This window comes from Cervus canadensis, chromosome 3 (assembly GCF_019320065.1).
Source record: "Cervus canadensis isolate Bull #8, Minnesota chromosome 3, ASM1932006v1, whole genome shotgun sequence".
Lineage (NCBI taxonomy): Eukaryota > Metazoa > Chordata > Mammalia > Artiodactyla > Cervidae > Cervus > Cervus canadensis.
The window spans coordinates 96,763,978-96,790,326 of record NC_057388.1 but is presented as its reverse complement, the minus strand read 5'-3'; the positions used below and the strand labels follow the sequence as shown (position 1 = coordinate 96,790,326).

The 26,349-nt window shown below is 38.1% G+C and overlaps 1 protein-coding gene across 2 annotated transcripts in view; it reads right to left on the bottom strand.

Annotated features, from left to right (window-relative positions):
• Positions 1 to 26,349, bottom strand: part of TRIM24 (tripartite motif containing 24) — a 108,294-nt gene that overhangs the window by 3,663 nt on the left and 78,282 nt on the right. Inside the window, exons 9-17 of one of the 2 annotated variants that reach the window (XM_043463825.1) lie at positions 26,029 to 26,195; positions 16,852 to 17,025; positions 13,508 to 13,681; positions 10,906 to 11,041; positions 9,149 to 9,221; positions 6,950 to 7,118; positions 3,724 to 4,052; positions 2,784 to 2,916; positions 1,800 to 1,874 (exon numbers count right to left, since the gene is read on the bottom strand). In XM_043463825.1, coding sequence (XP_043319760.1) covers positions 1,800 to 1,874; positions 2,784 to 2,916; positions 3,724 to 4,052; positions 6,950 to 7,118; positions 9,149 to 9,221; positions 10,906 to 11,041; positions 13,508 to 13,681; positions 16,852 to 17,025; positions 26,029 to 26,195 — 1,430 coding nt within the window. Of the gene's footprint in view, positions 1 to 1,799; positions 1,875 to 2,783; positions 2,917 to 3,723; positions 4,053 to 6,949; positions 7,119 to 9,148; positions 9,222 to 10,905; positions 11,042 to 13,507; positions 13,682 to 16,851; positions 17,026 to 25,926; positions 26,196 to 26,349 lie in introns of both variants that reach the window. The other variant, XM_043463824.1, reaches the window with a different exon arrangement.

Below are 26,349 nucleotides of genomic sequence, written 5' to 3'. Positions count from 1 at the left end.
TACGTGAACCGTGAACTTCCAGATGTTCAAGCTGGTTTTACACAAGGCAGAGGAACCGGAGATCAAATTGCCAATATCCGCTGGATCATCAAAAAAGCAAGAGAGTTCCAGAAAAACATCTATTTCTGCTTTATTGACTACGCCAAAGCCTTTGACTGTGTGGATCACAATAAACTGTGGAAAATTCTGAAAGAGATGGGAATACCAGACCACCTGACCTGCCTCTTGAGAAACCTGTATGCAGGTCAGGAAGCAATAGTTAGAACTGGACATGGAAAAATAGACTGGTTCCATATAGGAAAAGGAGTCCGTCAAGGCTGTATATTGTCACCCTGCTTATTTAACTTATATGCAGAGTACATCATGAGACATGCTGGGCTGGAGGAAGCACAGCTGGAATCAAGATTGCCAGGAGAAATATCAATAACCTCAGATATGCAGATAACACCACCCCTACAGCAGAAAGTGAAGATGAACTAAAAAGCCTCTTGATGAAAGTGAAAGAAGAGAGTGAAAATGTTGGCTTAAAGCTCAGCATTCAGAAAACTAAGATCATGGTATCCGGTCCCATCACTTCATGGCAAATAGATGGGGAAACAATGGAAACAGCAGCTGACTTTATTTTTTGGGGCTCCAAAATCAATGTAAATGGTGATTGCAGCCATGAAATTAAAAGATGCTTACTCCTTGGAAGGAAAGTTATGATCAAACTAGAGAGCATATTAAAAAGCAGAGACATTACTTTGCCTACAAAGGTCTGTTTAGTCAAGGCTATGGTTTTTCCAGTGGTCATGTACAGATGTTAGGGTTGGACTATAAAGAAAGGTTAGCGCTGAAGAATTGATGCTTTTGAACTATGGTGTTGGAGAAGACTCTTGAGAGTCCCCTGGACTGCAAGGAGATCCAACCAGTCCATCCTAAAGGAGATCAGTCCTGGGTGTTCATTGGAAGGACTGATGTTGAAGCTGAAATTCCAATATTTTGGCCACTTGATGCGAAGAGCTGACTCATTTGAAAAGACCCTGATGCTGGGAAAGATTGAGGGCAGGAGGAGAAGGGGATGACAGAGGATGAGATGGTTGGATGGCATCACTGACTCAATGGACATGGGTCTGGGTAGACTCCGGCAATTGATGGACAGGGAGGCCTGGCGTGCTGCTGTTCATGGGGCCGCAAAGAGTCGGACATGAGTGAACTGAACTGATTACTTGAAGTCTGCACCTATAAATCAAAATGTGTACAGAGATGGGAGGGGCGGGCACGGGGGTGTCTTTACCTGAAATGGAAAGTTTCTTTCCCAATAGCTTTAGGATATAGATACCTAAAACTCCTGAGAGAAACAATTGATATAAATCATCCCAGAGAATAGTAAGTAAAATACATGAGAAGAAAGAATACATGAAAAAAGAACAGAAGTTTTGGGGCAGTTAGTTAACATTAAAATGTAGTCAAGATTAAAGCATTCAGTATGTATTAATGGGGCTTCCAAGGTGGCTCAGTGGTAAAGAATCTGCCTGCCAATACAGGAGACGCGTGCTTGATCCCTTGGTCGGGACGATCCCCTGGAGAAGGAAATGGCAACCCACTCCAGTATTCTTGTCGGAGGAATCCCATGGGCAGAAGAGCAAGAGGAGTGACTAAACAACAACAATGCAGTAAGTTTTAAGATTTTGATTAATGTGAGAAATTTACTGTTGAAATATGGTACAGAAACTAGATTCTCATAAATCAAGTTTCAGAAAAATCATCCCACTGTACAAAAATGCATTTTAATACTTTAATTCACCATTAATACTTACGGTCAGAGGAACTGGGTCTTGAAAAGCCAGGCTCATTTCATGGCAGTAAAGAAATAAAAGTAGGCGTTCGCACTTCTAAGCATAAAATAAATAAATAAGAAATAATGAAGTCACAACTAATTTTTAGTAGCAATATTAATAGGTCTAAAAGTACCAGAATGAAAATTAAAACCAGATGAATACACAGTATCACTAGAAACCTATCTGAAGTTTTTAAAAATCAAATTTCCACTTATCTCTGCAATTTTTATACTGAATTACTAATAGTCAATAAAATGACTCATAGTCAATAAAAGAAGAACATCCAGGTGTTAAGTGATCCAGAGGTGGATCTCTATCCATGGGGTGTTGGGTCCTAAGGTCCCTCTCTGAATGCAGAGGTTTCCATCATGCACTCTGCTATTTCTCTGCTTACAAGTCTACCCCAGTAACCACCGTGTCTCAGCGATACTGCATGTTTCAGCCCTCTCTTGCATGACAACTTTCATACTGACGTTCTACTTAATAATTTAGCAAAGGAGCTTCTTTAGTAATAAGTAAGGTTAAATACATTAGCTGGCTTTAAGGTATAAATCCAGTACCACTGGGTGAAAGAATGAGTTCTTTCTAGGAAGAGTAAATAGAAAAACCCATCTCTTTGCTGCCAATTCTGAACAAATTCCAAGGAAGAAAACATATCTGTAGTAGAAAATAAAACTGAAATTTATTAAAGGTTGGCTAAATTTAAAAGTCCAGACCACATAAAGGATATACAGTCTACCGTGTTCAATTACTGTATTTTAAGCTTCTAGGAAATGTATATATAGCATTGCTATTTTATTTCATTAAAAAAGTTATAATCTGCCATTATTTAAGATTTTTGTATTCTGTGGAAGAAAAGTACTAAATTGATAATACACTTCTTTGATGACGGCACAGCTGCATCACAATGACGGGGCATCTAACCAAAACAACTAAGTTTAACAGTTTAGGCTGGAAACTTACCCTTTTATCTATTGGTGTTAGTTTGACAAGGCCTTCAGTTTTCCTTTTTTCTGAGTTGTGAATGGGAGCATCACAATCATATTCAACTTCGGGTTTAGATAAGTCTCGGCAGAAAGTGCAGATCCACTCTCCACTGTTGGGGGAGGAAGTATCTGACTGAGTTCCTGCTGCATCACTCCTCTCCTCACCACCTCCCTTTCCCACCCTGCTCCGTGCCATCTGTAATGCAGAATTATTTACTTGGCGTAACTGTTAAATCATTGAGGATTTACCACCTATCGCCTATGTACATGGCACCATGCTGAGAGCTTACCAACAGAAATACAGTTCATGGGCCTAAGGGGTGTTAGTCCAGTGAAGGGGGCATGAAACATACACACAAAAGAAAACAAATAAAACACACACATTAATCTATGGCTGATGTGAGGCACAAATGGCATTTTCCCCCAAATGATTAAAGAAAAAGAAACACTCTTGGTACTATTCTTGTAACTTTAAGTTTGAAATTATACAATGGTTGTTCTCTATTATTATCATCTCATAAGGCCTAAGAATTTACTGAAGATGTTTATAAATAATAAAACTCAAATGCCTGGCAAATAAGATGCACTAAATTACGACAGTTGTGCATAAGAACTATTGTTCTTCACGTAATTCCCTTGTGATAATTTAAAAGGCCAGCTATGTTTTTTTTCCTTGACATAACAGACTAGGTTTTTGAGAGATGAGAGAAGCAAAGGAAATGGGAGACAGGGTATGGAAAACCCTATGCTGAACATTTTTGCATATACATTTATGCCAAGTGGATTTCTATTTAAATTTTTACAAAGGTTTTGTGTTTAAAAAAAAAAAAGGCTTTGTGTTACAGGATCATCAAATGTCATTGCTGTTATTATATATAGTGAAAGATTGTAAGCAAGGGAAGCAAATGCCATCTTACCTTGGAAAATTTGCCAGTGTGGGCACGTGACAAGAGAGATGGAATACTTTGGGACACTTCTCACAGCACAGGAGTTCCCCTCCATTCTGACAAACTGCACACCAGTCCTCATTGGGGTCATCCTCTTTCCTTGTCTCCCCAACATGAAGGGGAGACTTCTGGGAGGCATCTAGCCACTCAGACTTTCCATTTGAGGAGTTTTCCTGGTGAAGTCCAGGTTGATCTCCTGTGCTATCAGGCGCATCTGATCTCAACACAGACTCCTCAGATGCAGCGCTCTGACTGCTATTTAGAAGCAGGGAGGTGAGTATGCTTCTTGGATAGTTGGTCTGCAATGGAAAGAGTTAACTATGTATATGGATTTCTTAAACTGCCATTCTTTATCAGCACTACTGCAATTCTGGATTTAATTTGCTTACTCATGAGCACCTGGTTATTTCAAAGGCGTCCATGAATCTGCAGGAGAGCAGAGTGTGCTTACTGCTAACTGGCCCTAACGGTAAAGAAAACATGGACCTCTCCTGAAAAACATCTTCCAAATGGAAGATCAGCAGCAGTACGGGGGTGTGGGATAATACAGGAAAAATCTTTTCGATGGCTTCAGAAGTGGGGGAATAGGTTCTTAGTGTAGAAGTCAACCATGTAAATTGTAAATACATTTTACTGGAGACATTAATTCAAATTATACCCAAACACAAAACATTCCTACTGTAGATTTTTTTTTTTAATCATTCTTAGAAAGGTATACTGCTTTAATTCTCATTGGTAATTTCACCTCTCCAAGTGCCATTAATAACTTTAAGGTGAACCTAAATTTTATGCTGGAGCCTAGAATGGTGAAAATTTAAAATTAAGAACTAAATCTGTTATTTCCTTTAAATGTTAAAATAAATTCTTAAGTAATAAAATGTAGGTTCAGTTAAAGGCATGGTTATTCTAATATCATTATTTGGAGATAATTATTTTCAAATTATTTAGCTTTTTCCTATGCTAGTTAGTTCTATATTTCTAAAGAGTATGCTTATACTGTAATTTTCCAGATTTAAATTTTAAAGATTTTCTATTTTATTACACATGTATGTATTTTTCATACTATGCAAGATTAGATTTTCCTTCCTGACTCTCCATACCCTCCTTATACTTAACACACAATTTATGCCATCTTCTTAACATAGTTTTATTAAGCACTGATTTCTTTTTAGTTGGCAGGGGCAAGTATAACTGTTATAGCCAGCATTTATTCTAACTGGTCAGTATCACTGCTGTACTGGCTAAGTATCCTGAAAAATCAATTTTTGGTCAAATGCATGTTCAGGTTATATTTTGATTATATCTAGTTCTTGTTTAAATTTGTATTTCAGTGTTTATTTATATCATTATGACTATATACTGTTCATTGCATAACCACAGTATGTACTATGGTCATTTCCTCTTTTGTCTAACTTTTTGTTTTTGACTATGAGTCAATAATTGTTGTTGGTCAGTTAAGTCATGTCCAACTCTTTGTGACCCCATGAACGGCAGCACACCAGGCTTTCCTGTCCTTCACTATCTCCCAGAGCTTGCTCAAACTCATTTCCATTGAGTTGGTGATGCCATCCAACCCTCTCATCCTCTGTCATCTGCTTTTCCTCCTGCCCTCAATCTTTCTCAGCATCAGGGTCTTTTCCAATGAGTCAGCTCTTTGCTTCAGGTGGCCAAAGTACTGGAGCTTCAGCTTAAGCATCAGTCCTTCCAATGAATATTCAGGGTTGATCTCCTTTAGGATCAACTGGTTTGATCTCCTGTGTCCAAGGGACTCTCAAGAGTCTTCTCCAACACCACAGTTCAAAAGCACAAATTCTTTGGCACTCAGCCTTCTTTGTGGTCCAACTCTCACATCCATACATGACTACTGGAAAAACCACAGCTTTGACTACGCAGACCTTTGTCAGCAAAGTGATGTCTCTGCTTTTTAATACACTGTCTAGGTTTGTCATAGCTTTAGTTCCAACGAGCAACTGTCTTTTAATTTTGTGGTTGCAGTCACCGTTTACAGTCATTTTGGAGCCCCAGAAAATAAAATCTGTCACTGTCAATTACCTTTCTCTAAAATCTAATCCATTTGCTTCTTTTTTAGACATCCAACTCTAAGTTACTCTCACAGTCTCCAACAGGGTTATAAAATGCCTCTCCATACTATCACAGTTTTTCCTCCTCCTTCACACACCCCTAATGGAGTCTTCTGTCCCCCTACAGGGCATACAAGTGGAGCTGTTAAACTGGGGACTAACTACCCTTTTCTTTGCCTCTCTTCTCTGTTAGATCCTATTTCTGGGATTCTATGTCTTCCTCTTTCTGGGTTTACTTCATTTTCGATGAAGCATATTTTCAAATATCTTCCTCAGAATGAGTACATGCAATTAAATTTTTGAGAATCTGCATGCATGTCTAAAAATGTTTATTTCATCTTTATACATAATCATTTGAATGGGTACAGAATCCTCCCTACAAAATATCTTTCTTCACAATTTTGATATTTCTCTATTCGTTTCCAGCTTTGAGAGTCTGTGTGGAGGACTTGGTGACATTAAAATGTCTGATCCATTATGTAAGGTGTTTTTCTCCTCTGGAGGCTTTTAGAATCTGTTTAGAATACTGGCATTCTAAAATTGATGATGGTACATATGACTTGCATTTTTTTTTTTCATTTACTTGTTTTGGTACTTGGTAGGCCCTTACAACTCAGATGCTCATGCCTTCCCAGATGCTTATGGGCTTCCCTGATACTTGGTAAAGAATCCGCCTGCAAGGCAGGAGACCCTTGTTCAATCCCTGAGTTGGAAAGATCCCCTGGGGAAGGGAACGGCTACCCACTCCAGTATTCTGGCCTGGAGAATCTCAGGTAGCAAAGAACTGGACACGACTGAGCAGCTTTCGCAAAGAGTTGGACACGACTGAGCAACTTTCACTACTCACTAGAACTGCCCTTCAGTTATAGGAAGTTTCCATGTAGTATTGCTTTGACAATTACCTTCCATGTAGTTTATTCTCTCTTTCAAATACCCAACCTCCTCATTTAATAAGCCTCTTGTTTTGATCTACTGAGAGATTTCCTCAAAGTTTTCAACCTTTAAGTTGACTATTTTTCTGCCTTTAAATACAATAGCTTTTACTTCCTACAATCTATTTAAAAGTTCCTTTCATCTTATCCCTCAAGTAGGAGTAGTACTGCGATCATGATTACATTTTGAGCCCTGGATTCTTCATCTGATTCTTGTTTCACTATTACAACAGGAAAATCGTAATTTTCAGGTGGTCCACTGTTTTCTTGTTTTATTCGAATTGGCTCCAACATGACCACTGGGACTTTGTGTGTAGAATCAGCTCCTGCTGGTTTGCTGGAAGAGCCAGAGCTAGAAATATAAGAAAAAAGGAAAGAAAACAAAATCTAAGAAAGCTACTCAAAGTATCTTAAAAAGAGGTATAACAATAGCTTTATAGGAATAATGCTGTATCTTCATGGCAGTGATAACTGTGTTACATCAGTAAAAATGATACATAACTGAAATGCATCTGTTGTATGCAAAATAATTTCATTTATGTATAAAAAATGTTCCATGTGTTAATCTACCTAAATAGTTACATTATATACCTGGAGAGATGTTTAAATACATTTAAATAAATCCTGAATTAAAACTGACTTCAATATTCTAAGGTTCTAAAATTAGGCAGCCAGATCTTAGAACCATCTTAGAATTAGCACTTTTTTTAGTCTTTCCCATTTCCTTCTCTAGTCAGTGAAAAAGAGAACTCTAGGCTCAAAGAGTAAGAGAATTAACTAGGGACATAATTCATTTGTATGAGAGAGTTAATTCTTAGGTAGGTTGGTAAGAAGTCTGGGGTCCTAAGGAGAAAGGGGTCTGGGGCTCTTGAGGAAAAGAAAAAGACAAACTTTTTCCTACATTCTTGCATCTTAGTCACATAAAACTTTTTTTTTGTGTGTTTGTGGTAGAGTTTTATTAAAGTATAAAAAGGACAGAGAAAGCTTCTGATACAGACATCAGAAGGGTGAAGGACAGTGCGTCCTCACTAGTCTTAGCAAGGGAGCTGTACACTTTTTCAATTGGTTATTACAGTCAAGGTTGTAAAGGTCTTATCAGGCCCACTCCCACAATTTACATTTTAAGATGACAGGATTAGAACTAACAGAATACTATACAAAAAAGATCTTAACCCAGATGGTTTCTAATAACCAAGATGGTGTGATCACTCACCTAGAACTTTTTTTTCTTTAAGCCCAGAGCTAATGATTACACAACAAAACAACTTATCTTGCTCAAGGGTATGTTTTTCTTTAAACTCTGTACCAATAATTATATAACAACAGTGTATCCTACTCCAGGACATGTTTCTCCTTCTTAAGAACCTTCTGACTAATCCTGTCATCTTGAAGTGTATGTTGTGGGAGTGGGTCTGGTAAGCTCTTTCTATTGTTAGTTCTAATCCTATTATCTTAAAATGTAAATTGTGGGAGTGGGTCTGGTTAGACCTTTACAACCTTGAGTCAGTCTTTTGATTTATTGTTAATAACCAACTGAAAAAGTATATAGCTTTCTTGCTAAGACTAGTGACTGGGGCACTCTCCACCCCCCTTCTGATGTCTATGTCAGGAAGCTTTCTCTGGCCTTTTTCACTGTAATAAAACTTCTGTCACAGAAAAGCTCTGAGTGATCAAGCCTGGTCTCTGATCTGGAAGCTAAATCTTTGGAGATAAGGAATCTGAAGGTAAGCTATCAGAACTGCTATTTTAAAAAACAAAAGTTTTTACAGATAGGTACTATGTTCTCTTAAATGCAAGTGTCTACCCTTCAGAGTATGTTTCCTCCATACGATTAGGAAGTAAGAATTGGACTCACTATTCTTACTTCCTAATCGTATGGAGGAAAAACATACAAAAACCACTACAATATTGTAAAGTAATTAGCCTCCAACTAATAAAAATAAATGGAAAAAAAAATGTGAGCAACAAGGGAAAAAAAAGAGAATTGGACTCACTACTGATGAGAAATTTGCAAGCAGTATGGAGTGGTGTGTAATGGAAATTAAAATACAATTTCAACAACTGTAAATTATTTTAAAGCAAATTCAACGCGTGGTATTTAGAAAAGTCAGAACGCCAGTTTTAGTATAAAATTATTATTTGTTTTCCTTAAGTTTTTATTTGTGCATGTCCCTATACAGTGCAGTGTGTTACACATACATCATTTCTGCTTTTTTCTTGCTAGTATGCTAAACTCAAATGTATTTTCTAATTTTCAACACATGCACAGATCTTTTCATATCTTTAAAGATAAAGATACAAAATTGATTAACCCCTTAATTGATTTCACTAACATGTAGTATATAATTATTATACACTGAACAGTAAGTTGTGTCAGTTTACCTTCCTCGGCTCCCAACGCTGGAGGCACTAGGTGAACGTATTGGCGGGTGGACACTTGTCATAGTAACAGGTCCTGAGGAGGAAGAAATCATACACATTCCTAAAATGAATATCTGTATTTAATTCCTATTGAATGTTCTCACTTAGTACTACACTGAAACTGGAAACACATAATGAAATTATATTAAACAAAAAGTAATTGCTGAACTCCCAGCAGAGCTGCAGTGCCCTGAAGTAGCAGGGCTGTTCAACCTCAGCACTATTGACAGTTCAGTTCAGTTCAGTTCAGTCCCTCAGTCGTGTCCGACTCTTTGCGACCCCATTTAGGGCCAGATAATTCTTTGATGTGGGGGCTGTATGTGCATTGTAAGGATGCCAAGCAGCCCCCTTGGCCTCTACCAGTCATTAGATGCCAGTAGCATCTCTACATACACGGCATCTAGGGGTGTAAGAATCAGAAATGTCCCCAAACACTGTTGAATGTTCCACATGAGAGTACCAGGGTAGGAGCTTAGTGAGGACACTAATGTCAGCAAAAGCTTCAGACGACAATAAAAAGTTGGTTGGGCTGATATAAAAGCAGTCCAAGAAAGAAATCCACACAGAGACTAATTAATGGAAGACACTGGAGCGATGTGTAGAAGGTACTTTGCCCTGTGCTGGACACAGAGTCAGTACTGAGTAAAGTTAGCTTTAGTAATCCTGCTAAAATGGTTTCCAGAAATGTGTCAAGTTATACTCCCACCAGCAATGTATCAGAGCATTTCTCCCATTACATCCTTACCAATGAGTATTTTCACTGTTGAAATCTTGCTTATTCAATAGTTAGAAATCATGTCTTTTGATTTCATGACTACTCCTGAGATGGAACCACGCATCTTTCTTCCTCTCGCCCCCTCACTTTAGGGAGTTATTTCCTCTTTAGGGAGTAATCTACTCATGGAGAAGGAAATGGCAATCCACTTCAGTATTCTTGCTGGGAAAATCCCATGGTCAGCGGAACCTGGTGGGCACAGTCCCTGGGGTCACAAAGAGTCGGACATGACTGAGCACGCGCACTGCAGGGTCCTTTGGTGATACTGTGTGCTTTTCTTATTCATTTGTATGAACTTGCTACATAATCAACAGTTTCTCTGCCATCTTTTGTCAACAATTTCCTTTCAGTTTGTTTATGTTTTAAATAAGTACCTCACTTAAAATTCTAAAACTGCTTTATTATGTGGGACTAGTGAATGGCCTGAGATTCTCCTCTTTCCTTATTTGGTCTAAGGCCAAAGTCTCTGGGAGTAGCAACGTTATAAGGCCAAGGTATCTGGGAGTAGCAACATTAGTCAGAGGGCTTCTCTCTTGGAGGAAATAAGTAGTTCTGTCCAAAATTCTTAAAACACAAACACCAAACCAGGGTAGGAGCAATCAACAAAAAAAGTGATTGTTACTGAGACATTTTAACTCTGGGCAGATTCTATACAAAAAGAGACAATACTATAGGCAACTTATCTAAAAGAGAAAGTAAAATAGCAATTTCCTCCTAGGAGTGTGTGCTATGGTGCCTCTAAGTTCTCTTGAAACTGAAAATGTTGAGAGGCTTAACCTTTGCTTCCCACTTTGAAAGTACACTAATTTCAAAGATTACCTAAAACACAGATCCATTTTAATCATCCGAGAGAAAAAGGGAAGGTGGAGGGCGATCCTTTTTAAATTATTATTATAAGTGAAAACTGAAAAACACTAGTAAAACTTTTACAAGTCCACGTCACCTGCAAGGCCTGGCGATGGCACTGATGAGTTCGGGGACTGGACAGCTCTGTTTGAGGGTGGTCGTGGCTGGCCGTGGTCGGCACTGGGATCTTTCCTCACGATGTTGTCCAGCATAATAGTACTTGAACAGTCAATCTGGTAAGAAAAGAAATTATTTCATGGCATTCTGACTCGGCTACTTCAAATTTATAAGAAAATTTTAGTAGATGTAAATATCCTTTTGAGAAGTTCTGATGTATATTTTCCCCATAAACAATCTTGGAAAAAAGCTCTCATACTTCTTAATATTTTCTCATAGTAAATATACCGAGGTTACACTATTTCACAGCTCATAAGCCAGGAGAAAGGAATACTGTGTGCTACCTCCTTAAAAGTGAAAACAAAAAAACTATTTTAAAAATTTTATTTAAAGATAATGGAAGTACCAATTAAAAAAAACTTGGTGAGACGAGCAGCAAAATTTCACATTTTACAAATTTCTTTAGTGTCTGGCTTAATGACAGCCAACTGGAACCTGATATATTTTCTCGATCTGCTCCGATGCTGGTTGTGGCTAAAGAATATGAAGAAAATCTGGTCTTACACAGGGAGGACCTTGTAGCCTCTGAAAAGTTTGTACAGACCCTCATGTCCCCGGCCCAGACTCTGAGAACTCATGCTCTATATGCACTGGATAGATGAAACAAGTCCACATGTCACACATTTTGAGAACATTAACTTCACTTAAATACATTGTTAATGTTTGGTAGGAAAAATCTGATCCCCTGTAGATTCTTGCTTTAACACATTTATAAGCAATTGACTGCTAAGCCAAACTACTGATAAATTTCTACTAAGACTTCTACTAAGATTCAAATTTTTTTAATTTTATTTTTTATTGAAGTATAATTGAATTACAATGTTTTGCTAATTTCTGCTGTACAAAAAAGTGATTCAGTTATACATATATACATTATTATTCATATTCTTTTCCATTATGGTTTTTCATAGGGTACTGAATATAGTTCCCTGTGCTACAGTTCTTTGTTGCTAATCCTTGTTACTTGTGTATTCTATATATATCAGTTTGCATGAGCTAATCCCAAACTCCCAATCCAACCCTCTCCTACCTCCCTTTGGATGCAAATATTTTTAATGCTTAAATATACCATTTGTTTCCTAAGGATGTCTTTGTGATTAAAATCCAGCTTAATGGTTCCAGCCTTTCTCAATCAAGATTCTTCAAGAAAATTAAGTCCTACATTCCAAGGGCATACACTGTATATAATGAATTTACTTCTCGCCTCTGCATCTAGAATGGTACTAGTTATGAAGAAACCTTGGAAGGATGGAGGAAATAGTCCCTCAAAGCAGTTTCTTTCTTCTGTGGTTCAGATGAGGAATCTCAGTTGAGAAAGGCTGGTACACAAAGGGTCATCTGTATTTGAGGGCTGTAGAGGAAATTTTACTTTCTGTGGGTCTTCTTTCAGTTGGGGGAGGAGGGAAGTAAATGGGGTTATTTTCCTTTAATATTCTTTGGGCACTACCTTGGCCAATACAATACTTATGGCCAGAGTGCAAAAAGTACTGGATTGACTAGATTTGTTAGATCTTAATGTAATAAAAGTTATTTACACTGTGGAGGAATACTAAAAGCTAAAATAAAATTATAGGAATGAACAAAAGTTTTCCTATTATCTATGCATGAAAATAAAATACATATACTCTACCCATCTAAATAATATACAATTATTTAAAAATGAAGTAACTCCAGTAAGGTTAGTGATTCAACTTTTAGGAAATATGAATTGATCTCAGTAATTTGAAAAAGTAAATAATATAACATTTTAGATTTCCTTCACAATCCTATAAGATTTCTTAAAAGTTCTTAATGTTTGCATGAGTGATTACCTAAGCTTGTAGGATGAAAAAGGTGAAACATATATCAACTCATGTGTAATTGATTTGTTTCTTCAATGTTATATTTTCTGTCTTGAAAAAAAATTTTCTTTTTGAGCCATGCCACAGGGCATGTGGTATCTTAGTTCCCTGACCATGGATCAAACCCACACCCCCTGCACTGGAATTGCAGAGTCTTAACCACTGGACTGGCAGGGACGTCTCAAAACAGACTAATTAAAAAGTCATACTGACAACCAGTTTAGAGGTATATGTTATTTAATTTAAATAAAAAAATCAGAGGTAATACTGCACTTGTCAGTAAAATGTTATCATTTCTCTTATTAAAACCTGCCTCCAACCCTTCTGATGTCTTAAATGTTAGCCTTACTCTCTAACCCTATTTTAATAAATTACATTCCAGCAATTCTTCTCCCATGTTTTCACTTCCCTCCTTCCCTAGCTTAGATTCCATAACTAATCACCATAATCATTCACTAACTCATTAACTCCAGTGCCCTGAAAGACATTCTGCAGTATGTTTAAATGTTAATACTAATCTTTTTATGATTCCTGCTGTTACAAGATTTTTAAAGGATAAAAACAACTTCCAAACACAAACACACAGCCTATAATCCAACACACCCATGGCCTTTCACCAGATTCAAGTTCAGTTAAAATTTCTGAAACAGATTTTTTAGTAGAAATTTTGTGTATACTTACATCTGGAAGAGAAGGAAGATTGTAGGGACCTCCCACCGGTGAGCTCAAATCAATCACAGGTGAGCCGAAAGCCTTCGCATCATACCCTGCTGCACTAGTAATGGTGGGGCTGGAGGGAGTAGATGACGTGCTGTTGGCAGTCGAGGGGGCCGCGTGCCCACTGCTGATCTGCCACTGTGGTAGCAAGAAGGGAGAAGAAAGGTTGCTTATCAGCAAGCCTGTTACATAAAATGTCCATCTAATCCCTGTTCCAGATACAAGACAAAGTAAAAGACACATTCTACTATTTGAATTCAACCGTAATTTTCATGGAATGGGGAGAGGACACTGGTATATATAATTTTCAGTAATTCTCTCCAAACATAAATAATAAAAAGCACTGATTTCTCCCAGAAGACAACAGTATACACCAAAAACCACAGCACCCAATCTTGGAAAGCTTATAAACATCAGAAAAGAAATATAAACATGTACATAGCAACTACAAATAAAGACAGAGCACTGAAAATACACATTTTCTTCTGTCCCTACCTGATATACCTGAAACTAAAATGACAGTTAAGGGAATGTCTTTTTTTTTTTAAAACAACACATTGACCCTAAAGACAAAGAACTAAAAACAGGACAATCGTTGAGAGTCTGTTTAAGGATTAAATCTTATGTTCCCTTCCTACTGTAACTACCCCAAAATAATAAGGACTTCCTTCACCTCCACAGAATAAGACTGGAAATTATGTTTCCAGAATAGGTAAAACAGTGTCTTTGGACTCATGGGCACCAGGCTCAGTTGAAGGCAGAAGTATTACACTGAAAATGAAATGAAGATTAAGAAACCATACACACACTGAATGCTGAGCTTCAATGAGCATCAGGCCCTGCATTTCAGACATGAAACAAAGAGATCTTTTGGGAACGGAACCATTACCTAAAGACGGCGACATCAGTAACTCTCCTAATAAACATGCCAAGCAGCCCTCACACAAGAGCAAAATTCAGCAGTAAACAATAGCCCCACATTCCAGCTTTTAGTTTTTTTAAAAACACCCATTCCTTATATACAAACAGGCAACTAAGCATCAAGAAACATCTGAGAAAACTGTCATTTATGTTACAGGTTGAGATAAACCCATTAATACTAGGAATGCTAAAGTTTACAGAGATGAACCACCCTGCTGTCTAAAATTTACTTTGAAACCTATCAAAAGTAAGAAGGTTTGACTGATGGATAAATGGATAAATGGATATACAGATAACAAATGAGACAGCAAATAGAGCAATCTGTCCCCTATACAACTCTCTCAACTAAGTTTGAAAATTTTATGATAAAATACTTGAGGAGAAAAAAAGCAGCTAAGAGGTATCTTAAGACTATGCAGAGGAGAAAACTCCCAAACACAGTATCATTTATATAGGGACAACACAATACAGAGAGACAGTGACAGAAATATTCTAACTTTGAAAAACCTAACTTATAATCTTCACTGAAAAAACTAAGTAAAAAACTCTGTGAATATGAATGCCAACTTAACCACCTACCACCCACCCCTCACACCTATCCATCCATCTGTCTCTCTCTTCTTCCTTCCCACCCCAGAACAAGCACAGTTACAGTTCATGTGTATCTTTCCAGGTTTCTTCTATGTATATGAAATTAAACAAAAAAAATAAAAACACTCGCAAAAATTTGACGTTTCTTCCCATATATACTTAGAAGATCATATATAGATTACTGCCTTTTCTTATTAGCTAGAAAGCATTTCCATCGTACCAGTATATATTATAATTTAAGCGATTCTATTAAGACAAACTCTCCATTATATTTTCCTCCTAGTTTATTTATTCATTCATGTTTAGACTTTTGACCAGAAAACATTTTAAAAAACACTCTTAGAGTGTGTGTCTACCCGTTAAAAATAATACACAGAGGACTTCCCTGGTGGCTCAGTGGTAAAGAATCTGCCTGCTAATGCAGGAGACACGGGTTTGATCCCTGATTCGGGAAGACCTCACATGCCGTGGAGCAACTAAGCCTGTGTACCGCAACTATTGAGCCTGTGCTCTAGAGCCCGGAGCCACAACTATTGAGCCTATGTGCTGCAACCACTGAGCCGACATGCCCTAGAGCCTGTGCTCCACAACAAGAGAAGCCACTGAAATGAGAAGCCCATGCCGTGCAGTTAGATAGTAGCCCCCTCTCCACAACCAGAGAAAAGCCCGAGCAGCAGGGAAGACCCAGCACAGCCAAAAATAAACAAACAAGCGAAGGCTCAGCAGTTGTGGCTCCTGGGCTGTGGGGCACAGGCCTAACAGTTGTGCACAGAGCAACTGAGGCAGCACAACAGTCGCCCCAGTGCGTGTGAGACGTCCAATCAGGGGTCAGACCCATGTTACAGAGCCATGAGGGAGATGAACAGGAGTACCCAGAATGTGGTCGGTGCTTTTATACACACTACCATCTAAGTCTCAGCACAACTCGGCAAGGTACTCACTCATTTAATAGTAGGGGCAAATGAGATTTGAGAGAGTAAACTTGTACAAGGCCACAAAAAGTATTAGGAAAATAATCAGAATGTAAGATCTAACTGTAGCTTGGTCTCTATTCACCTCATCTCTAATGATGAAATATAGATAGGTATAAATTTTATTGAAAATAATTAAAATGTCAAAATGTCATTTTAGAAAATTTATATCAAGGTCAAAGTAAGTATAAAAACACACAGATACAGCATGTGTACTTTTAGAATATTACTTTAAAATCATTTGATTAAAATGAATATCACAGAATTATGGGGAATAACATCATATTCTTTATTTTGGTCTTGGCAAAAAAATTAAACTGAAATCAATCTACTAGTTATAAGCTGGAAAGACCTGACACAAGTATTTGGAGAAGATGAAGTGCTGGGAGAACTTTAGCTTTTTAAAACAGTAATACCTAAAAAGCATTTTACCTGAAGACATTAAGAATATAAATATTAAACCTTCTAAAATTTAAAGGCGTGTGTGTGTGTGTGTGTACATATATACTGTTTAATACTTCATATTAAAACTGTGTGATACTAAGTTTGTTTCCAAGAAGTCTCCTTGAAACACTCTGAAGATTCATTGATTGGTCTCTTTTGAAGTATGCCATCTGTATTTGTTAGAATACTTCCATACTCACCTAAAAGCTACACACGTTAATATTGAAAAATTCATACCCATGACTAATTATTCAGGGCCTTAACTTCTGTATAAGTAGCTTGATTTTTTCTTGTTAATTACAAAGCATCGAGATCCTTTCTCCTAGCTTTGTCTCTTTAGGTCTGTATTTTATAAACTTTGTAATTCACAAAGTAATTCACCTGTTTTATGGCTTGTTGAGCCAAGAAAGCCATCTGCAAGGGGTTGGGCTTCATTGCTTGTCGTGGCGTATTCTGGTTTGATGGGTATCTTAGTTGTTGATGATGAGGAGGGAGAACTGGTCCATTGGGCTTGGGGCTATGATTCTGAAAATTTATCAAACGTGGAGGAGGTTGCTGGAAAAAAGACATTACATCAATTCAGTGGCAATCAGCTCCTGAAAGACGAATTACAGAGAACTCTATTTTATAACTTTTATAGAAAGAAAGCAATTCTGCCACAGATGAATCATTTATTAATATTACAATAAGGGTATGGGGGGAGGGGACAGCCGCCCAGAATGTGTATAAGCATTTAAAGTAAAGAAGTTTTACTAGGAAAAGACCCTTGGGAGAAGATTTTTCCAATCAGAGTTAGATCTAGACCACAATGGGAAATGGGGAAAACTTGTCTTTGGGATTTTTCCAAGTCCCTGATGACTACCTTCTGCAAAGAATTGCCCTCTTCAAATCTAAAATAATATGATAGTAGAATAACAATTACTGATAGTTACTGAGTAGTTATCACATGTTGAGTACTAGTTAAAATGCTTTACATGCGTTAACTCATTTAATCTTCACAAAGATCCTCCTCGGAGGCAGGGATTATCTCTGTTTTACAGAAAAGGAAACTTGTCCAAGATTAGCAAAGATAGGAAGGAATGGAGCTAAGATTTGAACTCAAGTTCTCCGGCTCTAAGGTCTGTGCAGACCTCTAAGGTCTGTACTCTACGCAGACATTAATAATGAAAACACATGATATTAACAACATTTAAAAATGAGTGAATTTTAGATCTTATTGAGATCAGACTACATGCCAGGAATTGCAATTGGCGTTTTACACGTTATCTCATTATTACTCCCCTCAGTCAGTTTAGAAGCTCAGTTGTGTCCAACTCTTTGCGACCCCATGGACTGCAGCATGCCAGGCCTCTCTGTCCATCACGAACTCCTGGAGTTTACTCAAACTCATGTCCATTGAGTAGTGATGCCATCCAACCAAGTCATCCCCTTCTCCTCCTGCCCCCAACCCCTCCCAGCATCAGGGTCTTTTCCAATGAGTCAGCTCTTCGCATCAGGTGGCCAAAGTATTGGAGTTTCAGCTTCAACATCAGTCCTTCCAATGAATATTCAGGACTGATTTCCTCTAGGATGGACTGGTTGGGTCTCCTTGCAGTCCAAGGGACTCTCAAGAGTCTTCTCCAAAACTACAGTTCAAAAACATCAATTCTTCTGCACTCAGCTTTCTTTATAGTCCAACTCTCACATCCATACATGACCACTGGAAAAACCATAGCTTTGACCAGATGGACCTTTGCTGGCAAAGTAATGTCTCTGCTTTTTAATACGCTGTCTAGGTTGGTCATAACTTTTCTTCCAAGGAGCAAGTGTCTTTTAATTTCATGGCTGCAGTCACCATCTGCAGTGATCTTGGAGCCCAAAAAAATAAAGTCTGTCACTGTTTCCACTGTTTCCCCATCTATTTGCCATGAAGTGATGGGCCCAGATGCCATGATCTCAGTTTTCTGAATGTTGAGTTTTAAGCCAACTTTTTCACTCTCCTCTTTCACTTTCATCAAGAGGTTCTTTATTACTCCCCTACCCCTGCCATTTTACAAATCAGGACACTAAACATTAAAAAGCTGGGATAACCAGAAAAAGTCACACAACTCATTAAAGACAGCACTATGGTTTTAATCCAAAACTAGTCTGTCATTTCATTAGTCAAACATGTTCTGGTGTTTAACTGGGGGTTGAGGTACTAATCACAGTTTAGAGGGTGAGTTTCTCTAAAAGAAAACAGATTTTGAAAGGAAACCCTTCAAGGACAGCACTGGTTGATTACAGGACAGCGTAAGGACAAGTTTAGTTTGCTCACAAATGCTACCCTTAGAAATTGACACCAGTGTTCCACAAAAAAGGTAACCTTAACATTGCAGTCTCATCTTGACTATCCAATTCTACGGTTGGCAAATTATTGCAATGTAAATACTTATTTTCAGACTATATTAACTGTATATGACCAGAAGTTCTCAGAAAGGGAACTTATGAACCCCCATATTCAAAGAGGGGGCAAATAAATGAATTTATAAAGCTGAAGTAGCAACATCTTAAGGCGGACAGCTATAAAGTGTAGCCTTGCCCTTTTTTTGTTCTTTTCCTTCTCTCATTTTTGGAATTTATCTCCTTTCCTGGGTAAATGTCTTCTCTTTCTCCTCTCCTGCAAATTAGCTGGCACTGGGTTTACACTTAGTAACTTACAAGAGTGACCAGCAATTACAGACTTAATGAAAAGTAGACTTAGACACTGTTTCAAGATCAAAGGAAATTCTGTGGATAGAGAACAGAAAAATATGAGAAAAAGAGAGAAAATGCCAAAATTTTACAAAAGCCTGAAGCCATAGCAATTCTTGATTCTTCTATTAAAGTTTTTCACTTGAAGGGTTTTATATCACAGAAACACAAACAAAAAATAATTGGGGAAGTATAGTGGAAAACTTCTAAATTCTTCCAAAAGACTATTTTTTAAAAAGTGGAAAAGCACCCAAAATGATCCTTAAGGGAGAACAAAAGCAGATAAAAGTTTTGCCTACTCCTGCCCTGACTGGGATTTATATATTGATTCAGTCAAGAAATGACATTCAGGGGAAAGAAAAAAAAAAAAAAAGACATTTGATGCCAGAGTACTATACTCCTATGAGAAATCAGTGTGGAACTGGATGTCCACTCTCCCATCAAGGAATCCCAGTGTAGAAAGATCTAAGGTGATTGATTTTTATCTCCTCTCCTAAACTGTTATCGTTGACTGAGTTAATTTCTAAGAACTCCACGACAGGAAAAGCAACTTGAAAGAACAGGACTAGAAACTAGTTATGAACATAAAAGAAACAGCAAAACCAGTGCTATTTTAATTAAATGGAATTAGCCTGCAAGAAGGAAAAAAGGGAGAGAATAGAGAAATAATTGAGAACTTAAGTAAAGTGACATATATTTATCATTATCCTCACCCTCATCGTAAACACTTTTATTATTATAGGTTGTAATTTTACTCTAGGTCAGTAGAACCATGAAGGATAGCAAATGTCCTTCTAACATCCACTCACTGTTTAGGAAAATTAATATATACAGAACAGAAAATCTGACCCAGGAGTGAGAACCATTAGGCATACAATAACAGACTCAGATTTAACAAACTTCGAGCTGTCCACTGCAGTACGACAGAGTATGCTGGACACCTCTCAATAAAGAGATGCAGAGTGTTTATTAGTTTGTACCACACAGTCATATAACTGTGTAGTCTAGCTCTGTATCACCCAGTTCTTTAATCATTCAGATTACATGGCTATTTTCAAAGAAGGAAGAAACAGGGAACTCCTAAGTAAGTGATTTTTAGAGCAGGCCTTTAAATTGACCTGTGTCTTCAGGCTAGAGGTAGAGTATGACAAAGAGGCACACATATACACCTGTCTACAGACAGATATTTTACCAGATGTACATGCAAATAAACTGCTAGAGAACTAAGAAAGCAGGTAAGCAGGGCAGTGTAAAAGTTTAAAGAAGAGGGAAAAAACTGATGAGTGAAAAATGTAGGAGCAGATATTTGGTAGAGAGAAGATAAAAATGAGAGATGACTAGAAGAGGGTTCAGGGGTCACCGAGAAGGGACAGAAAAAGAGCAGTGTGCGAAGTAATGACGTAAAGATGAGAAAATTACAGCTGATATTCTAACAACACGGGTTTAGACTGTGTAGGTCCACTTAGACAAGGATCTTTTTCAATAGTGAATACTTCAGTACTGCACAATCTGTTTAGTTGAATCCTCAAATGCAGAGCAGTGGATATGGAAGAACCATGGCGGGTGGTGGGGGGTGGCTGCCTGTAAGTCATATGTGGATTTTCAACTGTATGGAGGGTCAGTGCTTCTAACCCCTGAATTAACTGTTCAAGGGTCAAATGTGTTGATAAGTGGGAAAATTAGGCTGTATAATAAAGATTGTACATTATATATATATATCATACAGCAGTACACCACAGAAAGAAATAATAAGATCAAACAAATTTCTGAGATAAGCAGGCTAAAGGCTCTATCAAGGTCACTTCTGTTTGGTTACTGCTTCTATAAATAGCTGTTTCCGAGAATGTGACTGAATCACACAGCATACAGTAACTGCCTCAGTTCCTCACTTTTTAATGAAAAGGGAATTAATGCAAATGATGGATTTATCCTGTTTCAGGTTAATAAAGTAATAAAAATCACTTTTTCCATCTTTCAGATACTCAGATAAATATTAGTCATGTAAATGCTTAGCACTAGTCACTCATTAAATATTTTCTCTCTTTTCCTCATCAAATATATGTCCAAAACAATTTCGGTGCTCTGCAGTCTATCTGCAATATGTTACTCTGCAGTCTGGGGGGGGGAGTAACAAAAGAATTCCTCCATTTTCTTAACAAAATTTCAACCCTGCCAGTGGCACTCCTGGGATCAAAAGTGTACACATCTTTTCCCACAGAACACTCACCAAACAAAGACCTTTTAAATTGCTTGCTATTTGCTTCCTTTAAAAACCTGGGTTAAAACAAAGTTCGAAAGCAATAATCAGCTGGTCATACTAATTAATATTCTCTTGGATTTGACATGTCTTCTTAATCAAATTACCAGACAGCCATAAATCACAAATAAAATCACCTCAGGCCTACACAGAAGCAATTTAACAAAATCAGGATTCACACATGCCCATAAGTCTTATTCAGGGTTGAAGCAAGTCTCCTATGAAGATCATCTGTCTTGTATAACTGCTACCAAAACATGCTATTATGCCCATTAATTGCTTTTTCACAAAAGAACTGCATTATGTATGCATTCCTCTTAGTGCTAGAAAAACACTAGTAAAAAATTTCTCCTCTAATGACATGTTTCCTTTTAATCAAGTAATAGATAGTATTCCTGATTCTTTTTTTGTTTGGTTGATTAAAAACTGAGCTAAGTCCTGTTCTCAAGCATAATGAGAATTCTTAGTCTAGTTCTGCATGCTTTGAACATTACTAATACTTATTAATCCCTGTGCCATTTCATTTGAGTCACTTACTGCTCAGTTCAGTCACTCAGTCGTGTCCGACTCTTTGTAACCCCATGAATTGCAGCACGCCAGGCCTCCCTGTCCATCACCAACTCCCAGAGTTTACACAAACTCATGCCCATCGAGTTGGTGATGCCATCCAGCCATCTCATCCTCTGTTGTCCGCTTCTCCTCCTACCCCCAATCCCTCCCAGCATCAGGATCTTCTTCGCATGAGGTAGCCAAAGTATTGGAGTTTCAGCTTCAACATCAGTCCTTCCAATGAACACTCAGGACTGATCTCCTTTAGGATGGACTGGTTGGATCTTGCAGTCCAAGTGACTCTCAAGAGTCTTCTCCAACACCATAGTTCAATAGCATCAATTTTTTGGCGCTCAGCTTTCTTCACAGTCCAACTCTCACATCCATACATGACCACTGGAAAAACCATAGCCTTGACCAGACGGACCTTTGTTGGCAAAGTAATGTCTCTGTTTTTTAATATGCAGTCTAGGTTGGTCATAACTTTCCTTCCAAGGAACAAGCGTCTTTTAATTTCATGGCCGCAATCACCATCTGCAGTGATTTTGGAGCCCCCAAAAATAAAGTCTGACACTGTTCCACTGTCTCCCCATCTATTTCTCATGAAGTAATGGGACCAGATGCCATGATCTTAGTTTTCTGAATGTTGAGCTTTAAGCCAACTTTTTCACTCTCCTCTTTCACTTTCATCAAGAGGCTTTTTAGTTCATCTTCACTTTCTGCTGTAGGGGTGGTGTCATCTGCATATCTGAGGTTATTGATATTTCTCCCGGCAACCTTGATTCCAGCTTGTGCTTCTTCCAACCCAGCGTTTCTGATGATGTACTCTGCATATAAGTTAAATAAGCAGGGTGACAATATACAGCCTTGACGGACTCCTTTCCCGATTTGGAACCAGTCTGTTGTTCCATGTCCAGTTCTAACTGCTGCCTCCTGACCTGCATACAGGTTTCTCAAGAGGTGGGTCAGGTGGTCTGGTATTCCCATTTCTTTCAGAATTTTCCACAGTTTGTGATCCACATAGTTGAAGGCTTTGGCGTAGTCAATAAAGCAGAAATAGATGTTTTTCTGGAACTCTCTTGCTTTTTCGATGATCCAGCGGATATTGGCAATTTGGTCTCTGGTTCCTCCGCCTTTTCTAAAACCAGCTTGAACATCTGGAAGTTGCTGAAGCCTGGCTTGGAGAATTTTGAGCATTACTTTACTAGCATGTGAGATGAGCGCAATTGTGTGGTAGTTTGAGCATTCTTTGGGATTGCCTTTCTTTGGCACTGGAATGAAAACTGACCTTTTCCAGTCCTGTGGCCACTACTGAGTTTTCCAAATTTGCTGGCATATTGAGTGCAGCACTTTCACAGCAGCATCTTTCAGGATTTGAAATAGCTCAACTGGGATTCCATCACATCCTCTAGCTTTGTTTGTAGTGATGCTTTCTAAAGCCCACCTGACTTCACATTCCAGGATGTCTGGCTCTAGGTGAGTGATCACACCATCGTGATTATCTGGGTCATGAAGATCTTTTTTGTACAGTTCTTGTGTGTATCCTTGCCACCTCTTCATAATATCCTGGTTCTGTTAGGTCCATACCATTTCTGTCCTTTATCGAACCCATCTTTGCATGAAATGGTCCCTTGGTATCTCTAATTTTCTTGAGGAGGTCTCTAGTCTTTCCCATTCTGTTTTTTTTTCTCTATTTCTTTCCACTGACCACTGAGGAAGGTTTTCTTCTCTCTCCTTGCTGTTCTTTGGAACTCTGCATTCAAATGGGAATATCTTTCCTTTTCTCCTTTGCTTTTCACTTCTCTTCTTTTCACAGCTATTTGTAAGGCCTTCTCAGACAACCATTTTGCCTTTTTGCATTTCTTTTCCATGGGGATGACCTTGATCCCTGTCTCCTGTACAATGTCACAAACCTCTGTCCATAGTTCATCAGGCTCTCTGTTTATCAGATCTAGTCCCTTAAATCTATTTCTCACTTCCACCTTATAGTCATAAGGGATTTGATTTAGGTCATACCTGAACAGTCTAGTGGTTTTCCCTACTTTCTTCAGTTTAAGTCTGAATTTGGCAATATGGAGTTCATGATCTGAGTCACAGTCAGCTCCTGGTCTTGTTTTTGCTGACTGTTTAGAGCTTCTCCATCTTTGGCTGCAAAGATATAATCAATCTGATTTCAGTGTCGACCATCTGGTGATGTCCATGTGTAGAGAGAGTCTTCTCTTGTGTTGTTGGAAGTGGGTGTTTGCTATGACCAGTGCATTCTCTTGGTAAAACTCTATTAGCCTTTGCCCTGCTTCATTCCGTACTCCAAGGCCAAATTTGCCTGTTTCTCCAGGTGTTTCTTGACTTCCTACTTTTGCATTCCAGTTCTCTATAATGAGAAGAACATCTCTTTTGGGTGTTAGTTCTAAAAGGTCTTGTAGGTCTTCATGGAACTGTTCAACTTCAGCTTCTTCAGTGTTACTGGTTGGGGCATAGGCTTGGATTACCGTGATATTGAATGGTTTGCCTTGGAAACGAACAGCGATCATTCTGTCATTTTTGAGATTGCATCCAAGTACTGCATTTTGGACTCTTTTGTTGACCATGATGGCTACTCCATTTCTTCTAAGGGATTCCTGCCCACAGTAGTAGATATAATGGTCATCTGAGTTAAATTCACCCATTCCAGTCTATTTTAGTTCGCTGATTCCTAGAATGTCGACATTCACTCTTGCCATCTCCTGTTTGACCACTTCCGATTTGCCTTGATTCATGGACCTAACATTCCAGGTTCCTATGCAATATTGCTCTTTATAGCATCAGACCTTGCTTCTATCACCAGTCACATCCACAACTGGGTATTGTTTTTGCTTTGACTCCATCCCTTCATTCTTTTTGGAGTTATTTCTCCACTGCTCTCCATTAGCATATTAGGCACCTACCGACCTGGGGAGTTCCTCTTTCAGTTCACTTACTGTAAATCAGTTCAAATTCTGAGAAACAGGGAGTATAAATTAAGAAATAAAAGGAACTGAAAATAATGAGACAGTTTTTGTGAATTAAAATAAGAATGGTACATGGCGGGGAAAAAAAGACTTGTTCTAAATGGAGTGGATAGAAGCTTTGTCTATAACAACAGCAGAAATGTATACTGTCTAATATTGCAACTCTTCTAACTAATGTATGGTAATTAATCCACAGGATCATGATTTTGATTCATGCTCTGAACTTGTTACTGTATTGTTAGTACTGTTGAGTTTATGACTATATGAAAACATGTGTAGACTCTTCCACCCACTCTACATCACAAATAGAATTTACATGCATATTTTCTTCAGACCCTTGAGAGGGATAAGTAGAAAATAAACACATGCTTTTCCCATTTCTTCACCAGTGATTGAAATCTTTGTTATGAATTAAGAAATTATACAAATAAAAAGATGACAAAACTTAAAAAAAAAATAATGGTGCATGGAACATTTGCTCAAATAAAGTTTGAAAAAGGCAGACTTCTAACAAACCACACCCTTGCCCTTTTCTATTTCATTCTGTCCTAGTTTCCAGATGCACTGGGTTTTCTAAATGCTGCATCTTCACAAAGGATAGATACCTGAAGCATTAGTCATCCTGAAGCACTAATGTAACAATTATGAGTTACAGGTACACAAGTTTCCCATCAATCATATGCATGGGTTATTCAGGAATGCAATCATTTATCCTCTGTTATAAAGATGACAAAAAACAGATGAGAATAGATGTCCCAGATGAATAAACCATTAATTTCTTTTTCAGAAGAGCTACGAACTAGAGTTAAATTAGGGACCCTTGATGCGACAAATTTTTATAAATTAATATATTTAAATCATGGAGGAAGGACACCTTGGTTATTTTAGCAGCTGCTGAATACAACTGTACTATAATTATCTAAGTTAGGACAGGCCTGCTTCCAAATTTACCTGGTGAGAGATGGAAGGTTGCTGGATGGGCCCCTGCATTCTAGGGTTTGGTAAACCCACAGGTGCTGGCCTCCGTTGCACCTGTTGCCTCTGAGCCATTACCTGTTGCTGCATATGCTGGAGTCGTAACTGAGCTAGGCTGATCTGGGTTGGAAACTTGGATAACTGGTTTGAAGATAAACCACCTGGTGGCTGTGAATTCTGTTCCACGACAGGATTCTGCTTAGGCATTTGTGGTTGACTCTCTTTATCTTCAATTACTAAAGAACCTAATCAAAGAGAAAAAGTTAAGTTCTAAAGATTTTCTGATAGTAACATACCGTATTTTGTAAAAGGCTATCTTTGCTCATTTTCAGGATTTCCAAGGAACTTCTTTTTGTCTTAGGAACCCTTTACACACTTAAAGATAGAAACTCCAAAGAG